Source organism: Leptodactylus fuscus, chromosome 5 (assembly GCF_031893055.1).
Source record: "Leptodactylus fuscus isolate aLepFus1 chromosome 5, aLepFus1.hap2, whole genome shotgun sequence".
Lineage (NCBI taxonomy): Eukaryota > Metazoa > Chordata > Amphibia > Anura > Leptodactylidae > Leptodactylus > Leptodactylus fuscus.
The window spans coordinates 207,256,324-207,282,676 of NC_134269.1; the positions used below are offsets into that span (position 1 = coordinate 207,256,324).

The following is a 26,353-nucleotide window of genomic DNA, read 5'->3' on the forward strand; positions in this document are numbered from 1 at the left end:
GTTTCGGCCTCTTCAGAGAATACCAAGCACAGCGCCTCACATTGTAGAGTGGCAGCGTTTGGTATTGCAGCTCATTTAATGAGAGACGCAGACAGGTCATGTGACGAGTGAATGTGACATCACTGATCGGTGAAGCAGGGGTCTTTGACATCCCTTGAAATATCTCTTAAAGGGGAGGTATCCTGAAAATGATTTATCCTATATCCAGTTCTGCCAGGGTGGTAACTGTATACAGCGCCGTGGTATATGTTAGCTCCTCATAAGGGGGTGTTCACACGGTGCGGTGAAAACAGTTTATGAGGCAGTTTCTTAATTTTACCGGTTAAAGGCAAAAAACCGCATCAAAACTGCATGCACTTTTAGCTCTAACTGCAGGGTGTGAATGCTCCTCTACAATAGTCTGAACAACTTCCCAACAAAAACCAGGCCAGGTGGGTGTGGCCGTAACCTGAGCCAGCAGGGGGAGTGTCCGCCGGCAGGGGGCGCTGGAGCAGTGGCCGGACAGCAGCCTTACATGTGAGGAGGCAACAGGCACACCCTGAGCACAGGCTGCTGTACACACTAGTAACTTCTCCGGACTCTGCCGCACACAGGCGCCGCCATGCCCGTCAAAGGAGGAACCAAATGCATTAAATATCTGCTCTTCGCCTTCAACTTCATCTTCTGGGTGAGTGTAAGCCTTGTGGGCGGCTAATAGGGGAGGGGGAGGGAGGTGGGTGGTTGTGTGAGGCTGCCTGGGGAAGTCTATGGGGTGTGTGGGGTAACCTGTGTATTGTATATTATATGTGTATTGTATGTGTGTTCTATCTATCTATCTGCAGTATGTGTATTATAGTACTTGTGTACTAGGTGTTATTTGTATAGCGCTTGTGTATTATATGTATTGTACATTATGTCTGTATATTATGTTGTGTATTATATGTGTGCTATAGTTGCATCCAGATATAACATAATATTCGAGCTCGATACAAATATAACACACAGTACACAAGTACTATAACACATATATTGCACAACATAGTATACAATACATATATAATACACAAGCTCTATACAAATATAACACCTGGTACACAAGTATTATAACACATGTACTATATAGATATAACACATATAATAGAATGCACAACATAGTATACAATACATATAATACACGAGCTCGATACAAATATAACACCTAGTACACAAGTACTATACAAATATATCACATATACACCGGTACTATACAAATCAGTGTTGTATAGTAGTTGTGTGTTATTACATGTGTGTCCTATGTGATTATAATAATACAAGTACTACACAAATATAACATAATACATCGGTACTATACAAATATATACGTGTTGTGTAGTCTCTGTATTATACGGTGTGTTATGTGTACTTATATATTGTATCATTGTCTCTGTATTATACAGTGTCTTCTTATATATTGCATAGTTGTCTCTGTGTATTGTGTTCTTGTATATTATGTCTATTATGTTATATTGTAATTCTAGGTTGTTACATTGTATCCTATTACATAGCTGTAGTGATAGACATATATATATATATATATATATATATATATATATATATATATATATATACACACACACACACTCACACCTCTCCCCGTGTTGTGGTTCTACACCGCGTATGATTTATGAAGCCCCACTTTTTGTCCCCCCCCTCCCCATGCCGGTGCCTTCCTGTACTCATCATACAGGGCATTATACACACCTCGCCCCTCCTGGGTGTATGCAGGTACTTGTAGTTCTTCCGGTACTTGTAGAAACCCATTACAGGTAGTGACGGGGTCACTTACACAGCCCTCCCTGTATCCGAGCTCTTCTAGGGATTGCTGAGACTTGTGGTTCTCCACTAATTAACCCTGTGTTATAGATTACCTGGCTGGGCATGCAGGTCCTTGTAGTTCTACATGATCTAGGACCTGCTACTTGTAGACCCCCCATATTGGGGAACAGCTGGGTTGTTTACACAGCTTTCCCTGGACCCCCAACTTTTCTAGGGTTTGGGGATGCTGAGGCTTGTAGTTCTGCCCAGTGTTTGGGATGGCTTCAGATGCTGATCATTGTAGTTCCCCCACCCTATAAGCTATAACCTTATACTACGGCCCGCCCAGTCTCTGCCTGCTGGGGGTTGTAGTTCTACTCATACAAGAGAGGAATGTTTTGGGATTGACCCCACATGTCAGCAGTCCGGGGATACCGGATGGTACTTGTAGTTCTACATTGACAGCACTGCCTATTTTAGGACTTTCATGTGTACACTCCCCACCCCCGGGGTAGCACTTAACCCCTTCACACTGGGTCATGTGATGGAGTTCGCAGCTGGACATGATGGGATTTACAGATGTTGGGCTTGTTTGCTTTATGCTGGAGATCACTAGGGAAGGGCGGAACATCAAAAGTCATCCCAGGTGTCGCCATCTTGGATGTTATTCCCATCAGCTCCTTAGTGATGGGAATTATGATACGCTGCAACAACGCCCCCTAAAGGGTTCAGCGGGAACAGTTTGGCTTGGTGGCAATTCATTCACTGGATCTTATAGGAACTTGCACTACTTAGCTCTGCTCCATGGTGGCGCTATAGGGAAACTAGGCATTTACAATGGGTAAGACATTTCGATACCCGCAGAGCAGAGACCTCCCATTCACCGGCAACCCAAAATTGGGCACCAAACTAAACGCCCATTTTAAATGGGCCCTTTCCCTTAACCCTTTCCATGTTGTAAGTTTACAGGGGGGGCCATAGACTGTGGTGTGGTTAGTCACAAGGATAGACAAACACTTTTTGGGCAGTAAAGACTATTTTAGACTGATGTCATGTTCACAGGGGGCGCTCTAATTCGGGCATTCCACTTGTCCATGATTTATTTTAGTCGCTGTGGACATGTAAGAGTGTCTCACACCCTGGAGGACCAGACACGTCCATACATTACTATTATCGAACCATTGATTTGAGAATATTGTAATACCCTCTCTTGCCTGTTAAGGTACTGTAGGGAGATTGAACACCTGCCACCAGGTTCCAGCACTGATTACAACTGATCCTGAGGGTCTTGGCAGCAGGACACCCTGGCATCAGTTTATCATGATAAGGACCTTCTGGCAAAAGGGGTTTGACAACCCTATGCCCATGATTTATTTTTTTTTATCTAAGTGGTAATGGAGAGTGTATCTCAATTTGGAGGACCCAACACAGCTCACTAATTTTAAGAATTTTGTAATACCTCTTCTCCCCTGCAGGGGTGCTGTAGGGAAATTGCACACTTGCCACCAGGTATCAGCACCGACTACAGCTGATTCTGAAGGTCTGAGCAGCAGGACGACACCCTAAGATCAGGGATTGACAACCCATTGGCTATCATTTTTAATCCATTGTGGTTATCCAAATTGTTTCTCACTCTGGAGGACCCGACACGTCATCACTAGGTCAGCCCATTAATTTTGAGAATTTTGCAATACCTTTTCTCCTCTCCGGAGGCACTATAGGGAGATTGCACACTTGCCACCAGGTTTCAGCACTGATTACAGCTGATCCTGAGGATCTCAGCAGCAGGACACCCTGGGATCAGACTCTCTGTCAAAAATGGTTTGACAACCCATTGCCCCCAAATTTTTAATCCATTGTGGTCATCCCAATGGTAATCCAGAGTGTCTCTCTCACTCTGGAGGACCCAACACGTCCTTACGTTACAAGGTCACCCATTAATTTTATTGAGAATTTTGTAATACCTTTTCTCCCCTGCTGGGGCACTATAGGGTAATTGCACACTTGCCATCAGGTTTCAGCACCAATTACAGCTATAGCATCCATTATAGTCTTAGGACACCTTGGGATCAGCTTATCATGATGAGACCCTCCTGACAAAAAGGGTTGGACATCACATTGCCCAAAATCTTTAATCCATTGTGTTAATCGAGAGTGCCTCTCCCACTCTGGAGGACCCAACACGTCCATACATTACAAGGTCACCCACTAATTTAGTTCAGAATTTTGTAATACCTTTTGTCCCCTGCTGGGGCGCTGTAGGGAAACTGAAGTTGTTATTTTAGCACTGATAGCTGATCACTGAGGGTCCCAGCAGCAGGACAACCAGGATCAATTTATCATGATGAGGCCGAAAAAGGATTGAAAACCCCTTTTAACCCTCGTAACCCAGTTGTTATACACTACTCCTCCCAGTGTGTGCCGGTAACCAGAGCCTGCTGGAAGTTGTAGCCATGTTTTCGTTTAGTGCCGTGACCTCTTTGGGGAGCCCCGTCTCCAGTTGCTTGTTATGTTTCGGTCTTCTCGCACCCCTGAGACAATGCTCTGAGGACTTCTCTATTTCTGCGGCTGACATCATTAGGAGTGTTGCTGCCGTACAGTGATTTGGCGGGGCGTGGAGCCGTTGCGGGGCCGGCCTACATGTCTGTTCATTGTTTTGCAAACATTGGCAGCACAAATGCCTAATAAAGAGTTTATTGTGCTGCTCCAAGTGTCCCTCTCGCCAGTCCCTCTTAAAGGGGAAACCCCTTCCCTAAATAGCCGCGATGCGAGGACTATGACGTACGTGGATTAGGCGAATTGTTTTAGTCTTTGCGAAAGTACAAGATTGTGATGTAGTCAGGGGGGCTTATGGGTGCCCGCCGTCACCTGGGCCAGGCTATGCCCCCCCTTAAAGGGGCTTTTACATAACGTGTCACTTTTTCGTAGGATCGTTGGGGATACAAATGGAGGGTCTCCGACTTATCTGGAGCTTACAAACCCCCCGTCCTTGAGATCGATGAGGGGTTCCTAGTGGACATGGCCCCAATTCTGTAACTGAAGGGGATCTCAATTCTATAGAGACTGGAGAGGAGAGCGACATGGGCGCCGCTTATCTCCAAGGAACCACAGGACCTGCCGAATAAAGCTGGGGGTTCATTGCTGGATTGCCCTGTGTCAGTGAATGGAGTCACCATTGTGACCCCTAGTGTGTCATGTTCGAGGGTCACGGCATTGTAGTGCGACTCCATTCACTAATATGAAAGGTGACCATTGAAATCACAACGGGGGTCGCAACCAAAGTCGCCTGAACGGATCAGAGCAAAATGGCGGGACAGATTTATTTCCGGCCTTGGTTACCCAATCACCGTTCAGGTACATGGGTTGCTATAAGCTGAGAGCAAGGGGCCCTACACTGTTATAGGGGCCCTGTGTTATCTACGCGGCCCCTGACCTCATCTCTGGGCTATCGGCCTCTTCATTCTCTAGATAACTCGTGAAGTGCCAGAAAGGTAAATATTAGCTGTGGCGGCTGGTGGCGGCCATTCTTCTGCGTAGACTAGAAAAGCTCCTTGTGTTGTGTTAATGGCCCGTCCTGTGATGTCACCAAACCTCCGCGGCCTCACCACAAGGATTGTTTTTGAGGTTTCGTATGGTGTGTGAGGGACGATGAAGGGGCGCTGCGGGGTTTCCGTTTTGTTCTGTTGTCTTGCTTTCCGTAGGCCAGAAGTTATCTGTCTGTCTAGATATTATTCCCCTAGTCTAGTAGTAACACGATCTGTACGCTGCTGTATATTCTGGATTATACCGAGTCCTAAAAAACATCAGATTGTCAGTATTTCTACAAACAGCGCCACTCTTGTCTACAGGCTGTGTGCGGTATTGCAGCTCAGATAGAGAGCAGCTGTAAAGAGTGACTCGTTGCACTCATCGGAAAATTTACCAAAACAGCGCCACTCTTCTTCACAGGCTGCGCTTGGTATTGCACCTCAGCCATAAAGGGATTGCTTAAAAACTCGCTTTCCTTGGGAACTATTTACGGGCAGGGGTCACATAGTTGGAACCAGCAATCTGCTTTCTCCCTTCTCTCATGAGTACTATGAGGGGGGTGAACCGATCAGACCATTGTGACAATAAAACCAGGACCCCGTGACTACGTGGGAGAGGATGCGGATTGACTTGCGTGCTGGTTCCGATCACATGACCAAGACCTGGGTCCATCCTGGAAACCCTGTAATTATTGTGGCTGGGGTGCAATACCATGCACGGCCTGTGGACAAGGGTGCCGCTGTTTGTGAAACAATTGAAATGACTAAATTAGTGAACTGCAGTACCAGGCATTGCCTGTGAGCAAGAGTGGCGCTGCTTCTGAACTCAAACCATAGACCTGAGATTTAATCAATAATTGAGGAGTGGAAAGTAATAACACTGATGACATCATAAGCTTCAGTTTTTGGTGAATTTATGAAAAAATCAGCCATTTTGTCTCAAATTTCTCTAGTCTAGCTCGCCTTGGTCAGGTCTTGCGAGATAACTTGCGTACATCACTAGTGCCATTAGACGCCGTAGTCACAGGACAGTGTCCACAGTGATGTTGTTTCCTTGGTCAGCCATGTGACTGCAGCGCTACAGAGAGGGACCCAGCACAAAACCAAATATGACATTATATTCTACAATCAACTTTCCTACAAAACTCCCTCCTTGTCACAGACCCGGCACATTATTGGGGCCTCCGTTGCTACTTTTGCCAGTTTGTCAAATGAACTTTTTAAAGCAAAAGCCACTCCTGTGTTCCTGCAAAAAGTTATATTAACAAAAACAGCAATATCTTGGCAAAAGCATCACTGATTCACAAGGGGAAAACACCATATGATTCAAGTGAACCTAACCTATCTATCTGCAGGGCTGGGGTGATATGCTGGTTCTGGTGACAGTAACCTATCTATCTGCAGGGCTGGGGTGATATACTGGTTCTGGTGACAGTAACCTATCTATCTGCAGGGCTGGGGTGATATGCTGGTTCTGGTGACACTAACCTATCTATCTGCAGGACTGGGGTGATATGCTGGTTCTGGTGACAGTAACCTATCTATCTGCAGGGCTGGGGTGATATGCTGGTTCTGGTGACAATAACCTATATCTATCTGCAGGGCTGGGGTGATATGCTGGTTCTGGTGACAGTAACCTATCTATCTGCAGGGCTGGGGTGATATGCTGGTTCTGGTGACAGTAACCTATCTATCTGCAGGGCTGGGGTGATATACTGGTTCTGGTGACAGTAACCTATCTATCTGCAGGGCTGGGGTGATATGCTGGTTCTGGTGACACTAACCTATCTATCTGCAGGACTGGGGTGATATGCTGGTTCTGGTGACAGTAACCTATCTATCTGCAGGGCTGGGGTGATATACTGGTTCTGGTGACAGTAACCTATCTATCTGCAGGACTGGGGTGATATGCTGGTTCTGGTGACACTAACCTATCTATCTGCAGGGCTGGGGTGATATACTGGTTCTGGTGACACTAACCTATCTATCTGCAGGACTGGGGTGATATGCTGGTTCTGGTGACAGTAACCTATCTACCTGCAGGGCTGGGGGGATATGCTGGGTCTGGTGACAGTAACCTATCTATCTGCAGGGCTGGGGTGATATGCTGGTTCTGGTGACAGTAACCTATCTACCTGCAGGGCTGGGGTGATATACTGGGTCTGGTGACAGTAACCTATCTACCTGCAGGGCTGGGGTGATATACTGGGTCTGGTGACAGTAACCTATCTACCTGCAGGGCTGGGGTGATATGCTGGGTCTGGTGACACTAACCTATCTATCTACAGGACTGGGGTGATATGCTGGGTCTGGTGACACTAACCTATCTATCTGCAGGGCTGGGGTGATATGCTGGTTCTGGTGACACTAACCTATCTATCTGCAGGGCTGGGGTGATATGCTGGGTCTGGTGACACTAACCTATCTATCTACAGGACTGGGGTGATATGCTGGTTCTGGTGACACTAACCTATCTATCTGCAGGGCTGGGGGGATATGCTGGTTCTGGTGACAGTAACCTATCTATCTGCAGGGCTGGGGTGATATGCTGGTTCTGGTGACAGTAACCTATCTATCTGCAGGGCTGGGGTGATATGCTGGTTCTGGTGACAGTAACCTATCTATCTGCAGGGCTGGGGTGATATGCTGGTTCTGGTGACACTAACCTATCTATCTGCAGGGCTGGGGTGATATGCTGGTTCTGGTGACAGTAACCTATCTATCTGCAGGGCTGGGGTGATATGCTGGTTCTGGTGACACTAACCTATCTATCTGCAGGACTGGGGTGATATGCTGGTTCTGGTGACACTAACCTATCTATCTGCAGGGCTGGGGGGATATGCTGGTTCTGGTGACAGTAACCTATCTATCTGCAGGGCTGGTGTGATATACTGGGTCTGGTGACAGTAACCTATCTACCTGCAGGGCTGGGGGGATATGCTGGGTCTGGTGACAGTAACCTATCTATCTTCTTGCAGTCAGTGACTATCTGACCCCTGTGCTGCAGATATGAAGGTCTCCTTAGCCCATAAGTGATTTCCTGCACTGATACATTGTAACAAACTACAGCTGTGCAGCAGGACTGTACATAGAGCCTCTGACTGTAAGCATGAGATTAGGAAGTAAAACCGAGTGTTGTCGTAATATTGGGAACCTTCTTGCAGACGTCAGGGCGCTGCACGGCCAAGTCATGACGAGATCTTGAGCTTTTGGCCCGTGTTCAGTGAGTGATATTAGGAAACATCTGACACAAGAACTTTCTATGGATTATGGTAACGGATGAATTACTGAAGTATTATGGTTACTATGACAATGTGTCACTGAGTTCTAATCTGCAATTTTTTAATTTCCACATTATAGGCTCAGTCATAAACTGTCTGCTGACCTTGTCTTATACTTCAGAGCAGCATTCACAGTAATACTGGTCACCAAGTTTGTGATCAGACACTTCCCTAAAAGTTGAACTTCGGGTCATTGGCAGGTCCAGTTATTCTGGTAGCCTGTGCTATACATCTATCCGTCACGGATCTGCTTGTGGTCTGCAGATAAAGCACGGTTAAGAAGATTGCAAGGAATGTTGAGAGATTTCAGCTCTGAAGTCCAGATAATTGTGAATGCGGCAGATGTATACACTGATTCCTCCAGCAGAATAGTGAGCGCAGCTCTAGGATATAATACAGGATGTAACTCAGGATCAGTACAGGATAAGTAATGTATGTACACAGTAACTGCACCAGCAGAATAGTGAGCGCAGCTCTGGAGTATAATACAGGATAAGTAATGTATGTACACAGTGACTGTACCAGCAGAATAGTGAGCGCAGCTCTGGAGTATAATACAGGATAAGTAATGTAATGTATGTACACAGTGACTGTACCAGCAGAATAGTGAGTGCAGCTCTGGAGTATAATACAGGATAAGTAATGTAATGTATGTACACAGTGACTGCACCAGCAGAATAGTGAGCGCAGCTCTGGAGTATAATACAGGAGAAGTAATGTAATGTATGTACACAGTGACTGCACCAGCAGAATAGTGAGCGCAACTCTGGAGTATAATACAGGATAAGTAATGTAATGTATGTACACAGTGATTGTACCAGCAGAATAGTGAGCGCAGCTCTGGAGTATAATACAGGATAAGTAATGTAATGTATGTACACAGTGACTGTACCAGCAGAATAGTGAGTGCAGCTCTGGAGTATAATACAGGATAAGTAATGTATGTACACAGTGACTGCACCAGCAGAATAGTGAGCGCAGCTCTGGAGTATAATACAGGATAAGTAATGTAATGTATGTACACAGTGACTGCACCAGCAGAATAGTGAGCGCAGCTCTGGAGTATAATACAGGATAGGTAATGTAATGTATGTACACAGTGACTGTACCAGCAGAATAGTGAGCGCAGCTCTGGAGTATAATACAGGATAAGTAATGTAATGTATGTACACAGTGACTGCACCAGCAGAATAGTGAGTGCAGCTCTGGAGTATAATACAGGAGAAGTAATGTAATGTATGTACATAGTGACTGTACCAGCAGAATAGTGAGCGCAGCTCTGGAGTATAATACAGGATAAGTAATGTAATGTATGTACACAGTGACTGCACCAGCAGAATAGTGAGCGCAGCTCTGAAGTATAATACAGGATAGGTAATGTAATGTATGTACACAGTGACTGTACCAGCAGAATAGTGAGCGCAGCTCTGGAGTATAATACAGGGTAAGTAATGTAATGTATGTACACAGTGACTGTACCAGCAGAATAGTGAGTGCAGCTCTGGAGTATAATACAGGATAAGTAATGTAATGTATGTACACAGTGACTGCACCAGCAGAATAGTGAGCGCAGCTCTGGAGTATAATACAGGATAAGTAATGTAATGTATGTACACAGTGACTGTACCAGCAGAATAGTGAGTGCAGCTCTGGAGTATAATACAGGATAAGTAATGTAATGTATGTACACAGTGACTGCACCAGCAGAATAGTGAGCGCAGCTCTGGAGTATAATACAGGATAAGTAATGTATGTACACAGTGACTGTACCAGCAGAATAGTGAGTGCAGCTCTGGAGTATAATACAGGATAAGTAATGTAATGTATGTACACAGTGACTGCACCAGCAGAATAGTGAGCGCAGCTCTGGAGTATAATACAGGATAAGTAATGTAATGTATGTACACAGTGACTGTACCAGCAGAATAGTGAGTGCAGCTCTGGAGTATAATACAGGATAAGTAATGTAATGTATGTACACAGTAACTGCACCAGCAGAATAGTGAGCGCAGCTCTGGAGTATAATACAGGATAGGTAATGTAATGTATGTACACAGTGACTGTACCAGCAGAATAGTGAGCGCAGCTCTGGAGTATAATACAGGATAAGTAATGTAATGTATGTACACAGTGACTGCACCAGCAGAATAGTGAGTGCAGCTCTGGAGTATAATACAGGAGAAGTAATGTAATGTATGTACATAGTGACTGTACCAGCAGAATAGTGAGCGCAGCTCTGGTGTATAATACAGGATAAGTAATGTAATGTATGTACACAGTGACTGCACCAGCAGAATAGTGAGCGCAGCTCTGGAGTATAATATAGGATAAGTAATGTAATGTATGTACACATTGACTTCACCAGCAGAATAGTGAGCGCAGCTCTGGAGTATAATACAGGATAAGTAATGTAATGTATGTACACAGTAACTGCACCAGCAGAATAGTGAGCGCAGCTCTGGAGTATAATACAGGATAGGTAATGTAATGTATGTACACAGTGACTGTACCAGCAGAATAGTGAGTGCAGCTCTGGAGTATAATACAGGATAAGTAATGTATGTACACAGTGACTGCACCAGCAGAATAGTGAGCGCAGCTCTGGAGTATAATACAGGATAAGTAATGTAATGTATGTACACAGTGACTGCACCAGCAGAATAGTGAGCGCAGCTCTGGAGTATAATACAGGATAAGTAATGTAATGTATGTACACAGTGACTGCACCAGCAGAATAGTGAGCGCAGCTCTGGAGTATAATACATGTATGTACTGTATGTACACAGTGACCACAGTCTCACCATATCGGTAAAAATAAGCGCCTTGAGTGTCTTTGGCTCATCGCTCAGAGATTTTTTATTGCTTTAGGGCTCTCCATTCATAAGCGGTTCTGCCCTTTAGTGACACATTGGCTCCGCCCATGTTGGTGAAATTGTTTGGAAGTGATACATCATGGAACACACCTATAGATAGAACATTACTTACTGATACTTTGTTTTCTTCTGAAGTCATCAACCTGTATCATCGCCGGTGCCCTGAAGGATTATCTTCACTGTATCCTGTGATAACTGGAGTTCTCCTTTAAGTGTGTGTGTGTATATGTATATATAATACACATACACACACTCTCTGTGTGAAATTATTATTGTTGCCTTTATTGGTGTTATTCCTTGTGTTTATAGGTCGCCCTAAGAAACCTTCCATCCGAGTTATTTCAGTAGACAGGCGTGTCTGCATTCACTCTTTCACGCCCGCCTTGTCCGTAGACTTTTATTGTTTTATGAGCAGTACGTTTAGTCAGCAACAACGAAAATAAGTTTAGATTCAGGATGGATAAAGGGGTATTATTGTCACATATACAGCGTATCCAAAGCACCCGGGGTCTACTTCATATCCTACACACCAACTATGAATATTGATATATATATTCATAGAGTCACATATCTTTCTTCTTTTACAAATGCTGCAGTACCAGACACCACCTAGGTGTGGCGCTGTTACAGGACAAAAGGGGAGCTGTATACATAAAATTGTAGAATTAGATTGTGCCTGTCATATATAATTTAGTTTATGATGGATGTACCGGAGCAATAAAGTTAGATTGCAAAAGTTTTCATACCCTGTAATCCTCGGACACCGCCATTACCCATAAAACCTCAGCCCATAAATAAACCTGACATTTGGGTTTCTTCCGTTTACGAGGCCGTTTCGGTTATAAGACAGCTGGCGCTGTATATTCTTCATGGCGGTTGCGTAAACCGTGGCCGCCCGATGTAAACACTGCCCACGTTTTCGCTCTGATCCTCATGGAGGTTATTTGGATTTTTTTAGGTCACGCCGGAGCTCAGGCCTGTGATGTCGCTGCCAGCGGCGGGCTGTGTTGTCTCAGGAGTCAGACTCCAAATGATCAGAAACTTGTCTTTTATCACATGGACAGAGAATGTAGTATGTCGGGTAAACAAGCGATGAAAAAGTTGGAAGCGCCATTGAAAACTACAGCTTACCCTGCAAAAAAACAAGCCCTCACATAGCTAAATCAGCCCAAAAAAATATCAAAAAATTCTGAGCATAGAATACGGTGCCGCCAAACCAAAACTGGTATTGCCAGAACCGTAACGAACCGTATAAAATATATACCGCACACCGAACGTCATAAAAACTAAGCCCCAAAACTCGATGACAAAATTGCAGATTTCCAGTTGGCTATGAAGGCGGATTCTTCATCTGAGTTCCCATATAATTCCACCCTCCCAGGGCTCATGGTGATGCTGCAGTCACATGTTGCTCTGTCCTCGCTGACATCATCACATGATGGAGCGGTCACTGCCTCCCATCCCCCAGCACACTCCTCTCCTGCTGCTCCCATGACTCTGCACCGTCATGCTCTGTCTTCCTCCCCCGTATTCTGTACTCGCCCTTCTCCGGGGGTTTCCTCCGTCTGTTTTGAGTTCTTGCGTAATTATTGTTTATAACATGGATTCCTCATGGATGGAGATTGGGTGGGACCTCTACTGGCCACTTGTGGTACTGCTGGAAGTGGGGGACTAGGTGTGGCACTGTTATGGGGAACACTGTGGTTGATACTTCTATGGGGGAACTATCTGATATTGTAATGGAAAGGGAGCTATGATGGGCACTGTTATGGGGGACTCGATGTTAATACTTCTATAGGTGGAGCACTACAGATTATGGAAAGGGTACTATGGTTAGCATTAGGGGGGCACTTTGTAGTTGTCACTCATATGGGGGGCACTTTATCGTTGGCACCTATATGGTGGGCACTGTGTTACACTGTCACTTTGGGGTAATTTTGTCATTCTCAATCCTATGGAGGGCACTTTGTTGCTCACTTGCTTTTGTAGGGGGCACTTTGTCGCTCTTTTGTAGGGTGGACTTTGTCGCTCTCTTGCAGGGGGCACTGTGTCGCTCTCTTGCAGGGGGCACTGTCGCTCTCTTGCAGGGGGCACTGTCGCTCTCTTGCAGGGGGCACTGTCGCTCTCTTACAAGGGGCACTGTGTCGCTCACTTGTAGGTGGTACTTTGTCGCTCTCTTGCAGGAGGCACTGTCGCTCACTTGTAGGTGGTACTTTGTCGCTCTCTTGTAGGGGGAACTGTGTTGCTCTCTTGCTCTTTTAGGGGGCACTGTCGCTCTCTTGTAGGGGGCACTGTCGCTCTCTTTTAGGGGGCACTGTGTCGCTCTCTTGTAGGGGGCACTGTGTCGCTCTCTTTTAGGGGGCACTGTGTCGCTCTCTTGCAGGGGGCACTGTGTCGCTCTCTTGCAGGGGGCACTGTGTCGCTTTCTTGCAGGGGGCACTGTGTCGCTCTCTTGCAGGGGGCACTGTGTCGCTCTCTTGCAGGGGGCACTGTGTCGCTCTCTTGCAGGGGGCACTGTGTCGCTCTCTTGCAGGGGGCACTGTGTCGCTCTCTTGCAGGGGGCACTGTGTCGCTCTCTTGCAGGGGGCACTGTGTCGCTCTCTTGCAGGGGGCACTGTGTCGCTCTCTTGCAGGGGGCACTGTGTCGCTCTCTTGCAGGGGGCACTGTGTCGCTCTCTTGCAGGGGGCACTGTGTCGCTCTCTTGCAGGGGGCACTGTGTCGCTCTCTTGCAGGGGGCACTGTGTCGCTCTCTTGCAGGGGGCACTGTGTCGCTCTCTTGCAGGGGGCACTGTGTCGCTCTCTTGCAGGGGGCACTGTGTCGCTCTCTTGCAGGGGGCACTGTGTCGCTCTCTTGCAGGGGGCACTGTGTCGCTCTCTTGCAGGGGGCACTGTGTCGCTCTCTTGCAGGGGGCACTGTGTCGCTCTCTTGCAGGGGGCACTGTCGCTCTCGTGCAGGGGGCACTGTGTCACTCTCGTGCAGGGGACACTATTTCTGTTGGGGGTTCCTTTTTGCTGCTGGCTTTATAAGTTTTTGAGGATTTACACCTCGCGTACAATGTCTCGCTCGTAGCTCGCGCCGCGCTGGGTTGTAGATTTGTTGCCGTCCCTTTGTTGCCGTAGTAACACAACACCCGCAGATTTCTTCACTCAGATTTTCCAGCCGCGAGTTCTGCTCGCTCTTTATCTCTCTCGCTTTAGCTTGTGTTGAGTGTTTTACAGGAAGTCCAGACTGCGATAACTCGACTCCCTTTCCTACAAATAGTCCTCTACAGGAGTATAGGGGAAGACTCTTTACACTGTTCATCCAGAGCTTCCTGGTGCATGAGCACGGTGCTAGAATCCCTGGTCAGAAGAGCTGAGGCAAAGAGATAGAAATTAGGATCGGAATTGTGCAATGGAGTCTGTGAGATCTCAAAAGGTCAAGTTCTCGTCTGACACGACGGTTGCGTTACAGTGTACAAGGAAACCCATTGCTCCTGGTCCCTGGAGGAGTCTGGGTGAGGGATGTGATAGAACCAGTTTGTACAGTGTTCTGGCTTGGTGCGTAACTCCAGGAGAACAATGAGTCATCTTTGTGGAAAATCTGGGTAGAGCCCGGTGGTTTCACCTGACAGTATCACTTCGACTCGCTTAAAGGGCCAGTAACCCCAAAAATTGCAGGCCTATAATAAGAGCTGGTGCGATCGTCGGTCACGTACTAGATGTAAATGTACCTGGAGGTTTGAGATAAAGTCGTGGTGACGGGGCAGGAACTTCTAGACTGATCTTATTCATAGCATTGGCTGATAGCAGGGAACAATAGCTTGTGGCAACAGAGATTTCCCGTCCCTTTAAGATAGGCCTGAACCGTTCTAGTAATCCTGTGTTTTACATGATCAAGAGTCTCCCATTCAAGTTTCTTATCTGTTTGACAGAAAAGAGAGTATCTGGCAAGAGTGTCTTCCACCCTGGAGGACCCAACACGTCCATACATTACTCACTCGGCCCAATTATATAAATATTATCTGTGTAATACCTCACTCATCCTGTGGAGGTGCTGTAGGAAATCTAAGCACTTGTTTCTGTGTTTCTGCTGATGGTTGGGGTCCCGGCAGTAGCACACCCCATGATCCTCCTATCACTGGGGAACCCTTTTAACAAAATCTAGAGCTGACAACCAACATGGCGGACATAATAACATAGTAGCACATGTTTATCCTTACTGGACATAATTTTTTGGGGGGTGGTAGATCTTGTAAGGTGTTTTTCTAGGAAAGATCTCATGTACTAATGGTTATACATTTACTTTTGTGTCTCCCCAGCTGGCAGGAACAGCCGTGCTCGCTATAGGGCTATGGCTGCGTTTCGATAGTCAGACGAAGGCCATGTTTGAGGCAGATACCGACGGGAATTCCTTCTATACTGGTAAGTCTCCCAATTAATAAAGTAACTTGTCCTTGGGGCTCCATGCCCTGATGCCAAGCTCCAAATGCCCAGCAAAGTAAATGATAACATTTCAATTACCATTAACCACCACTAGAGGGCGCATACTGTATACCAGTTTATTTATATACAACAGTATGCAATTGACTCCTAAGCTCCCTCTAGTGGTAACTGCAGACAAACAGAAGTTTTCTGTGTATGCTGGGGATTTGGAGCTCTGTATCAGAAAATCAAAAGCTACGACACCTGTAAAGGTATATAAAGAAACTGCCCAATGTTGGTGGAGTTTTACTTTAAATAGACGTTGAGCACATACATTGAAGTCCTTGAGTCTGCTCACTGTCTGATAATTTGCCCTCTCTCTCTTTCTCTGTCTTGCCCGTTCTGTCTTTTTTCTCTTGTACCCCCTCCCCTCTCTGTCTTCTCTTTTGTGCACCCGTCTCTGTCTTCTCTCTGACATGCCCCCTCCCCTCAGTGTCTTCTCTCTCTGATATCCCCCTCCCCTCTCGGTCTTCTCTCTATGACATGCCCTCTGGCTTCTCTCTCTTCTGCACCCCCTCCCCTCTCCCCTCTCGGTCTTCTCTCGCTGACATGCCCCCTGCCCTCTGGCTTCTCTCTCTTCCACACCCCTCCCCTCTCTGTATTCTGTCTACCATGCCCCTTCCCCTCTCTGTCTTCTCTCTCTTCCACACCCCTCCCCTCTCTGTATTCTGTCTACCGTGCCCCCTCCCCTCTCGTTCTTCTCTCTCTCTTCTGCACCCTCTCCCCTCTGTATTCTCTCTACCATGCCCCTCCCCTCTGTCTTCTCTCTCTGACATGCCCCTTCCCCTCTCTGTCTTTTCTCTCGGACATACCCCCTGCCCTCTGTCTTCTCTCTCTTCCACACTCCTCCCCTCAGTGTCTTCTCTCTCTGACATGCCCCCTCCCCTCTCTTTCTTCTCTCTTTCACTCATGTCCTCACATTCGCTCTCTCACTTGCACTCCTTCTCTTGCTGCCTTGTGCTCAGAGAGGACATGACCCTATAAGACTGCTGTTGCATCTCCTGTGTTTCTTCTTCCAGGCGTCTACATCTTGATCGGTGCCGGGGCCCTCATGATGTTAGTTGGTTTCCTTGGATGCTGCGGTGCGATACAAGAGTCAGAATGCATGCTGGGACTGGTAAATGTTTTATCTCACTGTATTTTTCAGCTCACCTGACTTTCCAGTTTTAGTAAATACCGGTATCCCCGTTCGCATAACAATTTTGGTACATCTTTTCTTAGAAACCTGCCTTGTTACCCTGTTGTTCTTCCTGGAAATGTATAAGTAACAACGGAGTGCTGCCTCAATTGCTACTTACCTCCACCCAATCCAGTCGCTGGCTGAGGCAGGGTCAGTGATTGGCTGGCAACATTTCCAGCCACTTCCTGTCAAGAGAAGGAAGTGGAGCACATCAGTGAATCGGACACCATGGGACCGGCGCCAGGGGATTGGTGGAAGCGAATACAAGACCTTTTGATTTTCTAAATCTTTTTCAGCCCCCTACCCGATATTTTTGTATCACTGGAAAACCCCTTTAATTAAATTATTCATAAATTTCTAGGAGGAACAACAGAGGAACAGCTTAATGTAGAGTTCTAAGAAATGATTCTCCAGAATTAATAGGTACCAAAACAAGACACATCAAGAGAGGTGCCAGGTCTCCTTTAATTGGGGTGGGGGGCGTGCATATTACTGTGATATATCCCTATCAATAGGAAACTGGAGCCTACGAGCCAAATACGTCATCCCCCTCCTCAATGACAATGAGGAGCTGATAACGTCGGGATTGGATAATAATTCAGGATATTTGATAACGTATAGTTAAAGTGACACCCCCACTATAGACACTGCTCCCTTCTGGTCCTTAGCGGTGTCACATGACCAACAATAAGACCCTCCTACTGATGTAGGACAGGAAGTCAGCTACTTCCTTCATATGAGAGCCTCCTTTCCACACCAGAGGGTACATCAGTAGGCGGGTCTTATTCCTGGCCATGTGACTCTGCTGAGGACCAGAAGAGAGCAATGTCACGTGACCATGAGTAAGACTCGCCAGTTAACACGCTGTCTTATGAGTGGACAGGAAGTCCGTTTCTCCATTCATTCCTATAAGACTAACATTGAGGCTCTCATTGAGGAAGTGACTGCCCTCACAGGAAGTGACATCAGTAGGAGGGTTTTATTGTTGGTCATGTGACACAGCTGAGGACCAGATAAGACTAGGTAAGATTACCTTCACTATATTGTAAATCGTAAACCTTTCCAACGGGTTGGAGAATAACAAAAATTGTCTTTGCACCCGAGTTCGGTTCCGTTAAAATGGAGTTGAACTGTAATACCAAACTCAGCCAGTCCATAAGAGTGGCGCTGTTTCCATCATAAAATCTATTTAAGTATTTCCAGGTTTAGTGTTGGTGTACGTATAGATGTCTTTGAGCACTTTTACTTACTTTTTTCCTTTTCCCCCACAGTTCTTTGCTTTCCTCCTGGTCATTTTTGCCATTGAGATCGCGGCAGGAATCTGGGGTTTTGCCAATAAGGACAAGGTAAAAAAAAAAAAAAAATAGTGTTATCTACGTCTGGTCTTTAGGGCTTGGCCAAATGGAAAATCTCCAAAACCCACGAGAGTGGAGTATAAAACATTGCCGGATGCCTATAGCATGTATGGGCATTGTATGGCGGCATTATTTAGATACCATTGAATGACAGTTGTCCACCGTCTCTTACGGCTCCCCCAGGGGGTCAACTGATCCTGCTGAGATTAGCCGCTTTGGCTAACAGTTACCATATCCATATGGCCAGCGTTTTCTACTTTGAGCGCTGTATGGCGGCATGATATGGGCTGTATATGTGTGTGTGTATATATATATATATATATATATATATATATATATATATATATATATAGTATTAAGTGGCCCCACCTCTCATTCATTTATGGCATGTATAGGAATAACCCCACCCCCTTGTCCCTTGCCTTAAAATGGGGAAAAATGTATGAAGCTAGTCACCCCTTTCTATGTGTGGTTGTATAACTTTCGGCGCTGACTGTTTCTCGCTCTCCAGGTGGTGCAGGAGCTGCAGAAATTCTACACGGACACCTATGACCAGGCCTCAATGCCTAATGCTGACCCGAAACTGAAGGAGACCCTCAGGACCATTCACGCTGCTGTAAGTCCACAGCCTGAGTAGTAGAGGGACAGGACCTGCACAGGTTACAGTGTTACTGGGTTTAGCCTCCCCTCCTCCCAACGAAACACTCTCTCGATCTCTTACACTCTCTCGATCTCTTACACTCTCTCGATCTCTTACACTCTCTCGATCTCTTACACTCTCTCGCTCTCTTACACTCTCTCGCTCTCTTACACTCTCTCGCTCTCTTACACTCTCTCGCTCTCTTACACTCTCTCGCTCTCTTACACTCTCTCGCTCTCTTACACTCTCTCGATCTCTTACACTCTCTCGATCTCTTACACTCTCTCGATCTCTTACACTCTCTCGATCTCTTACACTCTCTCGATCTCTTACATTCTCTCTTGATCTCTTTCTCTCTCGCTCTCTTACTCTTGCTTGCTCTTACTTTCTCGCGCTCTTTCTCGCTCTCTTACTTTCTCGCTCTCTTACTTTCTCGCTCTCTTACTTTCTCGCTCTCTTACTTTCTCGCTCTCTTACTTTCTCGCTCTCTTACTCTCTCGCTCTCTTACTCTCTCGCTCTCTTACTCTCTCGCTCTCTTACACTCTCTTTTGCTCTTACTCTTTTGCTCTCTTACTTTCTCTCGCGCTCTCTTACTTTTTCTTGCGCTCTCTTACTCTCTTTTGCTCTCTTAGTTTCTCTTGCGATCTCTTACTTTCTCTTGCGCTCTTACTTTCTCTTGCGCTCTCTTTCTCTTGCGCGCTCTTACTCGCTCTCTTACACTCTCTTTTGCTCTTACTCTTTTGCTCTCTTACTTTCTCTCGCGCTCTCTTACTTTTTCTTGCGCTCTCTTACTCTCTTTTGCTCTCTTACTTTCTCTTGCGATCTCTTACTTTCTCTTGCGCTCTTACTTTCTCTTGCGATCTCTTACTTTCTCTTGCGCGCTCTTACTCGCTCTCTTACACTCTTTTGCTCTCTTACTCTCTCTTTTGCTCTCTTACTCTCTCTTTTGCTCTTACTCTCTCTTTTGCTCTCTTACTTTCTCTCGTGCTCTCTTACTTTCTCTTACGCTCTTACTTTTTCTCGCACTCTTACTTTCTCTCGTGCTCTCTTGCTTTCTCTCGCGCTCTCTTGCTTTCTCTCGCGCTCTCTTGCTTTCTCTCGCGCTCTCTTGCTTTCTCTCGCGCTCTCTTGCTTTCTCTCGCGCTCTCTTGCTTTCTCTCGCGCTCTCTTGCTTTCTCTCGCGCTCTCTTGCTTTCTCTCGCGCTCTCTTGCTTTCTCTCGCGCTCTTTCTCTCGCGCTCTTTCTCTCGCGCTCTTTCTCTCGCGCTCTTTCTCTCGCGCTCTTTCTCTTGCGCTCTTTCTCTTGCGCTCTTTCTCTTGCGCTCTTTCTCTTGCGCTCTTTCTCTTGCGCTCTTTCTCTTGCGCTCTTTCTCTTGCGCTCTTTCTCTTGCGCTCTTTCTCTTGCGCTCTTTCTCTTGCGCTCTTTCTCTTGCGCTCTTTCTCTTGCGCTCTTTCTCTTGCGCTCTTTCTCTTGCGCTCTTTCTCTTGCGCTCTTTCTCTTGCGCTCTTTCTCTTGCGCTCTTTCTCTTGCGCTCTTTCTCTTGCGCTCTTTCTCTCGCGCTCTTTCTCTCGCGCTCTCTTGCTGAGTGTGAATTTGGCCTTATGTTTGAGGTTCTGTCAGAAATCCTGAGTGAACAAGTCCTGGATGGAGAACTTTTTCACCCGACATAATGACCGCCCTCGCTCTAGTGGGTGAGGTCTCTGGGTGTCCATGATTTATGGGATCAGTCTTTACCCTCCATTCTTATGATATAGTAATGGAGTGACTGCTGCAGGTGTGAATTCAGCCTAAATATTTTTTCAACTTGTTTTTTCTCTTGGTACCTTTTTGCTGTGTCTTGTTGCCAGTGTTGAGTACTTCACATCACTTTCTTCTTTGCTTTGCAGATGGACTGCTGCGGCACATTGGGAAGTGTGACAGGTATACTGACCGACACTTGTCCCAAGACAGTGGTGGAGCAACTTACTGTCCAGGTATAGTCATGATGGTCCCCCCCCATGCCAATATTGTGTTAGTGCACATGGTGGTGTGTAGATCACATGGATGTGCAAAAGTATGACCATAAGCACAGAGGGCAGGGGTGTAATGACCACCATAGCAGTTACAGCGGCTGCTTTGGGGCCCACAACCGCAGGAGCCCCTGCCAGCTGCCTGCCGGCCTAAAGTACCTCTGTGGGGGCCTTTATGGGGGGGGCAGTATACTGTATGGGGAGCCTGTAATGGGAACAGTATACTGTAGGGGGGCCTGTAATGGGAACAGTATACTGTATGGGGAGCCTGTAATGGGAACAGTATACTGTATGAGGGGCCTGTAATGGGAACAGTATACTGTAGGGGGGCCTGTAATGGGAATAGTATATTGTATGGCGGTCCTGTAATGGGAACAGTATACTGTAGGGGGGCCTGTAATGGGAATAGTATATTGTATGGCGGTCCTGTAATGGGAACAGTATACTGTATGGGGAGCCTGTAATGGGAACAGTATACTGTAGGGAGCCTGTAATGGGAATAGTATATTGTATGGCGGTCTTGTAATGGGAACAGTATACTGTATGAGGGGCCTGTAATGGGAACAGTATACTGTATGGGGAGCCTGTAATGGGAACAGTATACTGTAGGGGGGCCTGTAATGGGAATAGTATATTGTATGGCGGTCCTGTAATGGGAACAGTATACTGTAGGGGGGCCTGTAATGGGAACAGTATACTGTATGGGGAGCCTGTAATGGGAACAGTATACTGTATGAGGGGCCTGCAATGGGAACAGTATACTGTATGGGGGCTTGTAATGGGATCATTATACTGTTTAGGGGTCAGTATACTGTATGGGGGGGCTGTAAAGGGGGCCTATATAAGGGCAATTTATCATGTGGGGGCCAGTTATTGGGCCTCATCTCTCCTAGTTACACCCCTGTCAAGGGGCTGTTCTCTATCACACCCTAGAGAACGTATTCGCTTATGACTCCTCTGTCTGGTCACTCCCTCTCTTTGCAGCTGCCATAAAGCGCACACAAAAAGAATGCGGCGTGTGTCTCCAATATGGCCGCCACCAGGGAACCTTTTAAATAAATACAAAATAGTAATTACAATATTAAGAAAAAAAATAAAACAAATATATAACTTGTGATCTGACAGGCAGGATTAAAGCCGATCCATTGGGGAAATATTAAATATGTGAAATAATCCCTTTAAGGGGTTTTATCCCGTTTCAGCGTCTTACTCTGGTGAATTGAGGGAACCTATTTTCATGGTAAAGAATAAGGGGAGAATAAGGGGCTGTCCTAAGTGGATAACCCTCTTTTTAGAAGAAATTTCCATTATGTCTAGAGGGTTTCTTGCTTAAAGGGAGTTTGTCAGGTCTAAAATTCCTCCCAAACCAATAATAATATTGTGTAGGGTGTCTTTAATGGGAGTAGAAACGTATCTTTGTGGCCACAAACTGATGAAGCAAAGCAGAGATAATCATCTTGATATGCAAATTAGTCTGCAAGTGCACTGGGGGCGGGGCCTGATTTGCCTACCAATTGCATCCCAGCATCAGGCCTCCACCAGTCTAGCAGTCATCCCTATGCATATCCAGCATACATCATGTACACATCATATAAATCAGGTGCACAACGTAAAATTTAAAGGGAATATCCCTTTAATTCAGGGAATATCTAATCATATTTTTTTTCCATTTCCAGTCATGTCCGACCGCCATTGCAGAAATTTTCAATAAGAAGTTTCACATTATTGGAGCAGTCGGGATTGGAATTGCTGTGGTCATGGTATGTATATCTGGATGTATATAGCTAGAAATCTCATTAGAGATGGACCGTTCTACTTGATACAACCTTAACGACATTTAAAGATCTTTACCTAGGTCTTAAAAATCACACATGACCTGTGCCAAATCAAAAAGTTACGAGCAACTTTCTAAATCGTCTTCATTACAGCGTTCCTACCATTAGACCGTTGTAGAGCCTGTGCAACTCCTGTGCATAGTTGGTTTTCATGTTGATTCTGACATAAATCCCACAGCACACTGTTCCTGGCTGTGCAGGCTCGCTGTGTTGTTCCTTCCCTTATTTCGGGGTTGGCAATAGCAGCAGAAAGGAGGAAATTATACCTGGCAGAATAAAAAGAAGGGTGTAGAGCAGTCAATTCTTCATGTGAGGCAGATCACACAGTCACAGAGTGTACATTTCACAATTTCTATGAGACTCCTGACAAACCGGTTACAAAGGCTACACAGACTGCAAAGAACAGGCTTTGGACAGTCGCACAACAATCTCTAGCAGGCAGTTGTTGGCATGTGATCTGCCAATCTCTACGGCATTGACTGCTTGGCTGTCTAATAAGCCAACAGTCCTGTTGGGAACTTTAGCTGTCATTTGGGGCAGGACTTAAAGAGGACCTTTCACCAGCTCCAGTTCTTTTCTTTAATACCCCTCCCTGCACTGATTCTGCCACCATTGGAATTTTCTCTCTAGCCCTCACCGTTCCAGAACAATTGGAATTTTCTCTCTAGGCCCCACCGTTCCTGAGCAATCAGTGCAATTGTTTTGGTGCTTGATATAATATCTAGACTCCCTAATCTCAAGTGGGTGGTGTCAGGCAGGAGCAGACAAGGGGATGTGATTCTGCCTGACGCCACCCACTGGACATTAGAGAGTCTAGTTAGGATATCAAGCACCAAAACTAACTGCACTGAGTGCTCAGGATCGGTGGGGCCTAGAGAGAAAATTCCAATTGTTCTGGTATCAGTGGAAGGTTGTCTATTTAAAGTTTAAAATGGAAGGAGGTGGTGGAAGGTTCCAATTTTTGCTATGCCAATTTTGGTTAGTCATAAAGAATGGTAGCAACCTTGTGTGATCATTGATACATCCAATCTCTGGGCACAGGACTACGATTGTTGTGATGGGTGGTGGTCCCAACACCCCCAGTGATCAGACAGTTATCACCTATTGGTATAAGACTAACCTCTGGGCACCCCTACGGATCAGCTTGTACTTGGGGTTGGCCTGCAGTATTGGGAATGGTGGACAAACCACTACAACTGGAGGATGGAGATGGTGTTGATCCACTGATCGTTGGGCGGTCTCGGGGTAAGACCCCTGCTAAGGATAGGCCGTCAATTCGGATCAATTTTTTAACCAATTTTTTTGTTTTTTTGCAGATTTTCGGAATGATCTTCAGCATGATTCTTTGTTGCGCCATCCGAAACAACCGAGAGATGGTATAATGGAGGTGTAAAGTCAACCAAAGCTTCAGACTGGGGGGGGGGGGGGGAGTGGGGGATAAAGGGACGATGTCAGTCTTAGTATTTTGAACAGCCTTTTCTAAAAAAAAAAATAAAAAAAAATAAAGTTGTGCTATATTTTTTATTTTAATGCAAGGCTTTATTCTATTTTTGTTTTTATATAAAGCTCGACACTTGTCCGTACGTTCCAGATGTTGAACCAATGATACAAGGTACCTGATTTGTTGATGGGTTAAATCCATATATGTATATTGTATATCTTCACAAGGCCGTAGCTAGATGATTCCTCATTAAATCTGTCTTGCGCTTTTCTTAAAATATTAATCAAAAAAATTATAACTTATGTTGAATATAATTTGATACCTAATTAGTAAATAAAAAAAATCCTGTACAAATAAGTCCGTGGTTTCGGTCTAAGTTTGTGGTCACTCGCCCCGGCCGGGCGTTACATCTTGTTACTGTTATTTTATATTGTCTCCGAGCTGGCGCCACTATTTCTAGGAGAAACGCGTTGGGTCCATGTTGCGCGCGATGTGTGGCATTGGTTGGGGACCTATGAGAGTGTATGTAAGCTCTCTAGTTAGTGGCCGGTCAATACGTTGAGTTGGTCTTCTACTAGCCCACTAGTGAGAGTACGGTTGGTTTCCCTTCTGTCCCCCCTATTTGGATCATACCACCTTTAGGGCAGATTCCGCGCGGAAAAAAAGCCTCCCATTGACTTCAATGGGTTCCTTTTCCCGCGAGCGCCCAAATACTCTGTGTACATTGACCCTTTAGACTCTCTAATGTCCAGTGGGTGGTGTCAGACAAAATCGCGCCCCCTTGTCTGCTCCTGACTGACACCACCCACTTGACGTTAGGCAGTCTAGTTAGTATATCAAGCAACAAAACTAACTACTCTGATTGCTCAGGAATGGTGAGGGCTAGAGAAAAAATTCCAACTGTGCCGGAATCGGTAAAGAACTGGTGTTGGTGGAGGTGGCGAAAGGTCCTCTGATATCTGACATATGACCTTTTGGGGAGATAGTTAACCTATCCTAGCGTACGCTGGCTTTGGGGAACCGCCTTACTTAGTCTAACAATTTATTGGACACTACTAGAGATGAGCGAGTAGCATTCGATCGAATACCTCCCCGCCATAGGTGTGCGTGTAAGCGGCCGAACACACCAAGGGGTTAAGCGCATCGAATATTCAATGCGTTTAACCCCTTGGTGTTCGGCCGCTTACACGCATACCTATGGCGGGGAGGTATTCGATCGAATGCTACTCGCTCATCTCTAGACACTACAAGACCAGGGCATGTGGCCATAGGGTCTCGGTACCTACTTGAACTTTTTGAAATTTTTACGCCATTTTTTTTGCCAGTCTACAAAAATTTTGGTTTATACTAATAGATCTCACACAAACTGAACTTTTTTTTTGTCCCCCCGTTTTTGTGCTGTTTTTGCACGTCTTCCTGTTTGTGGTTACCTCGGTGCCAGCTATTTTTGTGTCTTCGTGCCACAAAGGAGGGCACAGTGGTTAACCCTATCAGCGCTTGGTCCTAGGACTGTGGTTTCCTCCTGCAACTAAAACAAAAACAACAAAAAAACGTTGGTGGCTGGCGGGGTCACCTGGCAGTCACGGTCTACAGATCTTTTTAGGTTCGGTGCACACGCCCCATATTAACCCCGTGTGTCTACAGTAACAATCCATGTTACAGAATTTTGTGCAATTTTTTTTTCGGCAATGGGGGAAATGCTTGCCTCTGTAATGGAAAGCGGAGCTGTAAGAGGGCGGATACAGGAATGAAAAAAATCCTCCAAAAAAACCTCTTTCCTCCAAATCATGGAAACGATGACTAAGAGCTGGGAGTCTCCCGCTGTACAGATTGGAAACACATGCGTGTCTCCTGGAAGTTCTTAAGCTGTACATGTAAGAGGCCCCGGACACACCTGTTTTTGCTTTACCAAAAAAAATTAAAAAATTACCGTATTTTTCGGATGATATGGGGTTAATGCAGTCAGCCCTGGT

The 26,353-nt window shown here is 45.9% G+C and overlaps 1 protein-coding gene across 1 annotated transcript; it reads left to right on the top strand.

Moving 5' to 3' along the window:
* Positions 1 to 509: 509 nt before the first annotated feature.
* On the top strand, positions 510 to 24,737 carry CD9 (CD9 molecule). The gene is made up of 8 exons (XM_075275107.1): positions 510 to 667; positions 15,757 to 15,859; positions 16,939 to 17,036; positions 18,371 to 18,445; positions 18,966 to 19,070; positions 20,982 to 21,068; positions 22,781 to 22,864; positions 24,256 to 24,737. The coding sequence occupies exons 1-8, from the start codon at positions 602 to 604 to the stop codon at positions 24,319 to 24,321; spliced, it is 684 nt and encodes a 227-aa protein (XP_075131208.1). The 5' UTR covers positions 510 to 601; the 3' UTR covers positions 24,322 to 24,737.
* The last annotated feature ends 1,616 nt before the right edge of the window (positions 24,738 to 26,353 follow it).